Source organism: Myotis nattereri (assembly GCF_964212035.1).
Source record: "Myotis nattereri genome assembly, chromosome: 8".
NCBI classification, from domain to species: Eukaryota; Metazoa; Chordata; class Mammalia; order Chiroptera; family Vespertilionidae; genus Myotis; species Myotis nattereri.
The window spans coordinates 14,790,616-14,795,864 of record NC_138083.1 but is presented as its reverse complement, the minus strand read 5'-3'; the positions used below and the strand labels follow the sequence as shown (position 1 = coordinate 14,795,864).

Genomic DNA, 5,249 nt, shown 5'->3' with positions numbered 1-5,249 from the left:
TGGCCGGAATGACTGTTGGCTGAACGTTGTCCTATGCACTGAAGAGTTGTGTGTTCAATCCCCAGTCGGGGCACATACAGAAGGCAATTGATCAATGTCTCTCTCTCTCTCTCTCTCTCTCTCTCTCTCTCTCTCTCTCTCTCTTCCTCTCTCTTTTCCTCTCTCTTAGCTTGCCCGCGGGTGAGGATTTAAAAAAAAAAGTAAACATGAAATGAAAAACATCAAAAATGTTTAAGTCTAAGTGTCTAAGTCAGGGGTGGGCAAACTTTTTGACTCGAGGGCCACAATGGGTTCTTAAACTGGACCGGAGGGCCGGAACAAAAGCATGGATGGAGTGTTTGTGTGAACTAATATAAATTCAAAGTAAACATCATTACATAAAAGGGTATGGTCTTTTTTTTCAATAGTTTTATTCATTTCAAAGGGGCCGGATCCGGCCCGTGGGCCGTAGTTTGCCCACGGCTGGTCTAAGTTCATAACCATACTAAAAACAAACTGGAAAGTAAAATAAAATTATTAGTCTCTGCCTTTTGGAGCCAGGCCCTCCGTCTTCTAACCACAGAAAATGAATTTTGCCAGCAGTCTGAGCGAGCTTGGGAGCAGGGCCTTCCACAGCTGAGCCCCTCTCTAGATGGGGCTGCAGTCCCAGTGACACCTTCACCACATCCTGCGATACTCTGAGCCCACAGAAACGGAGATGACACATGTGTGTTGCCACAGGCTGCTAAGTTTGTGGTCATGTGTTACCCAGCAGTAGATAGCTGACGTTCCAATTTCTAGAGAAATGCCTCCTTTTTTAAAAAAAAGTAAATAAAAGGATAGACCAAAGCATTTATCCTGCTTTTCCTATAGGAGCTGTACCTTAACCCAACAGAGTATGTGATGAAGCCAATTTTCTCTGTATGAAAGCATCCCAGCTAAGAAACAAGAGTAATAATAGATTGGAAATGTCACTATTTTGATGCTCCCTAAACAAGTGATGACAATGACCACCAATGGCTTCCAACAAAGCAAAGAGAGAGACAGGTGGACGTTCTGGGCCACCTGAGAGAAACGCCCAGGCCTCCTATGAAGCGGCATTGCAAGGAAATAACCAACCAAACAAGCTCATTCCTGAAGCGAATCCAGTGTCCAGAGCCAAACTGCAGACAACACATGGGCTAGGAGAACATAGTAAAAAACACTATGAATAAACAATCAGCAACATCCAGACTGTAGAAAACTCTACAGGACAAATAACCATTTCTTTAACCAGGATGGGAAAGGGGAGAGAGAGAGAGGAATGGGGAACCTACACATATCAACCTAATCAAACAAGTTGAAAAACCTGAAAAATTAGGGTAATAGGAATCTAATTGGATATTTGATGCTGATTACAATTTGTAGTTATGTAAGTCTATTGGACTACATATTTTTAAGGATTTGTTGTCTGTGAGAAGTATTTTCTGAAATATTTGCAGATGAATTATTATCCTGTATAGGATTTGATTCCAGAGAATGGGCTGGGGCGATGGATGGGGTGCAGATGAAATGGGATTGGCTGTGCAGTGAACTTATTGAGGCTGGTGATGAGTACACGGAGGTCATTATATTATGAATTATTATTATCTGGTTCCCTTGACTTCTATATGTGATTGAAATTGCCCATAATAAGTTAAAATTGCAAGGAAAATTGGCGAAGACACTGTCCTATAGGACTAGAGTTAGACTAATTATTTCTTCCCAGGAAAATGTTCTCCTCCAAGTAAACATAAAAATAAGTGGAGAAATTAGATTTTCTCTGAAAAAACATATCTGTGTGGCCAACCGCACTGGGCCACATTTATTACATGAAATGAGGAGTGACTGAATAATGGCTTTAGTGTGGAATTAGAAATTACTTGTGAAAAAGCTTCTTTCTCTTCCCAGACTGCTTGTAAGTCTTCAGTTTTCTCTTCATTTAATTGTTCTTAATTTTTGTAACAGCTGTTGTATAACAGAATATCTGTGCAGAATCTTACTTTAGAACAAGGGAGCTTTTTTAAAAAATAAAAGGTGTTTTGGAAATGTTATGTCTGTTTTGGTGTAGAAGCTGAGCGCTGATTCAAGTGCCCATCACTTGTCAGCTTCCAGTGGACAGAAACTATCAGAGACAGAACCTAGACACAGAACCTACACAGAACCTAGAGACAGAAGAACTTCGCTAGAGAGAACATGGCAAAAGATCCTGGACAGAAACTGGAGACAGAACCTAGAGACAGAACCTAGCGAGAGAACCTGGCAAAAGATCCTGGACAGAAACTGGCCACAGAACCTAGAGACAGAACCTGGCTACAGAACCTGGATAGAACATGGCAAGACAACCTGACTAGAACCTGGTGACTGAACCTGGCTGGAGAACCTGGAGAACCTGGCTGGAGAACCTAGCAAGAGAACATGGACACAGAACCTGGCTGGAGGTCCTAACTTGAACTTCGCTGGAGATCCAGACCAGAACTTGGCTGGAGATCCTGGCTAGAGATCCTGGCTAGGCTGCTGATCAACTGAACGCTGTCTCCGTGTCATTCCTTCTTCGCCGACTCCGTCCACACCTTTGGGGACCCCTGGACCTGCTGGGGTTGGACCCCAGCAGAGCGGTGTTCGCAGTGAGGGCCACAGGGGGGCGCTGTGGGGCGTCCGCACACCTGGGCCAAGTTGCCCCATGGTCCCTCCCCTTCCAGCCTGTTCCTGTTGACATTGTTAATTTCCTCGGGGTCTGGGCTCTCGCTAACTCCTCTGTGTGGCTTCTCCCAAGGTACATGTACCCGTCCATGGACCAGCTGGCCGAGATGCTGCCGGGAGTCCTCCACCAGTTTGGGGTGAAGAGCGTCATTGGCATGGGGACTGGGGCTGGCGCCTACATCCTCACTCGATTTGCTCTGAACAACCCCGAGACGGTGGAGGGCCTGGTGCTCATCAACGTGAACCTCTGTGTGGAGGGCTGGATGGACTGGGCGGCCTCCAAGATCTCTGGATGGACCCAGGCCCTTCCGGACATGGTGGTGTCCCACCTCTTTGGGAAGGAAGAAATGCAGAACAACGTGGAGGTGGTGCACACCTACCGCCAGCACATCCTTAACGACATGAACCCGGGCAACCTGCACCTGTTCAGCAACGCCTACAACAGCTGGCGGGACCTGGAGATCGAGCGGCCAATGCCGGGAGTGCACACGGTCACGCTGCAGTGTCCTGTGTTGCTGGTGGTTGGGGACAGTTCTCCCGCCGTGGATGCTGTGGTGGAGTGCAACTCAAAGCTGGACCCAACCAAGACCACCCTTCTCAAGACGGCGGACTGTGGCGGCCTCCCGCAGATCTCCCAGCCAGCCAAGCTCGCGGAGGCCTTCAAGTACTTCGGGCAGGGCATGGGATACATGCCCTCTGCCAGCATGACCCGCCTGATGCGGTCCCGCACGGCCTTGGGCTCCAGTGTCACGTCCCTGGAGGGGTCCCGCAGCCGCTCCCACACCAGCGGGGACGCCCGCCTGCACATCACCCCCAACTCCGGCTCCACTGGGAACAACGCCGGGCCCAAGTCCATGGAGGCGTCCTGCTAGGCGGCCTGCGCGCACCGCCGCCCCCTGGACTTGGGACCATAGTTGCTGCCCCCTCCTCCCGCCCTCCCCAGCCCCTGCCCGCCATACCGCACGCAACTCGGTATTAACCCCAAGCTAGTTTTGTAGGAGGGAGCTCTGGCCATGACTTTAGATGGGATTTGTCCAGGGCGCCCCCTCCAGGGCCGGGCGGGGTGGACCAAAGGAACGTAAGCATCTTAGTGTCCCCTATGCATTGAAGAGTGGCCTGGTGGCCACTGGCTTCCCCTCCCTCCGAGATGCCAAACAGCCCCAAACAAGAAACACAGCAGGAAACAGGTCCTAATCCAGGCCTAGGCCAACCAGGGCATCCGGGCTCTCAGGGGCCTTTGGGGGAAGTCAGCCCACCTGCTTCTGTTTCCTCTCCTGCTAAAGACAAACCCACCCAGTTTCTGGAAACAATACCCTCCTCTGGTTTGGGGAGGAGGGAGCAGCGAGCCCAGGGAGGTGGGCTGGTGTAGGCAAAACAGGCATGGGGAAAAGAGGCGGAGCTTACTGGGAGGCTCAGAGAGTTTGGAAAAGCAAATCTAGGTAGCTCACCTGAAATTGATTTTTGAAGTTCGCGCATACACACATTTTGCAATGCCAACGCACGCACGCAGGCCTGCTTTCCTGACATTTGTTTTTCATGAACACAAATGCACAAATGTGGAGACAGATCCTCCTGGCTTTGCTGCAAGGACAACAAAACCCGTGGGCAAGTGCTTAGCATCATGGAGTTAAGGCTTTGGCTCTGCCCTCTCCTCCTCCCTCTCAGCCCCTGCTTCCCACCCCCAAGACAGGAGCAAATGGTTATTTCCTTCACGGGGAAGAGCCTCTAAATATGGGGGTGCTTTCCTGGAGATGGAGGGGACATTCCCAACAGCTGTGCCCGCTGCTGGAAGCTCCATGCTGTGGTCCGGGGCGGGGGTGGGGGTGGGGGTGGGGTTTGGGCACCAGATGTAAATAACAGACTTGTGGTTGGGATGGAAAAAAAAAAGAAAGAAACTATCAGAGACAGGGAGGTCCAAGGAGGTAAGTGACTGTGAGATGAGGTCAGGGCCGGGGGCAGAGAGTGGAGGGCAGAGGTCAGGGGGTAGAGGGCAGAGGTCAGGGGGTGGAGGGAGAATGCAGAGTGAGGGTCTCCGTGTCGATGTGGCTCCAGAGTCATGGCCTGTGGCCAGCATCATCAGTGTCTATGAGGTCATCTGATTGACACTTACCCCTCCAATTTTCCAATCAAATAACTTCTGCTCTATATGACCCAGGCTTGCTGAAGTCCACTTTGAGCCAAACTCAGGGAGCCATCTCTGTCCTCTAGTTTACTCCTGTCCACTTCTCCACTAAGTGACAAACCTCTAGTGTACCTTACCTGGTTGGACCCCCAGGCTCACTCAGTTCCAGAACCACACCCCTAGAAGCCAGGGGCGGTGTCCTCAGGTTAAGGCAGCTCTGGTGAGGGGAGCCAAGGCATCAGGAAGACCGATCATTACCACTTTAATCATTTCCTTTTCATGCTTTTTATCTTCATACCAACCACGGGAAGGGAATCCTGAGATCATCCCATTTACAGATGAGAAGACTGAGGGGATAAGTGGGAACCAGGTTCCTGTTCCAAGGTCATGGCCAAGGAGGACTTTGAACTCCAGGCCCTTCACCTTT

The 5,249-nt window shown here is 50.4% G+C and overlaps 1 protein-coding gene across 1 annotated transcript; it reads left to right on the top strand.

The window, feature by feature from the left end:
- Positions 1-2,777: 2,777 nt before the first annotated feature.
- On the top strand, positions 2,778-3,572 carry LOC308523048 (protein NDRG1-like; the record flags this gene model as incomplete). The annotated part of the gene is made up of 1 exon (XM_081096711.1): positions 2,778-3,572. The coding sequence occupies one exon, from the start codon at positions 2,778-2,780 to the stop codon at positions 3,570-3,572; it is 795 nt and encodes a 264-aa protein (XP_080952837.1).
- Between the last annotated feature and the right edge of the window lie 1,677 nt (positions 3,573-5,249).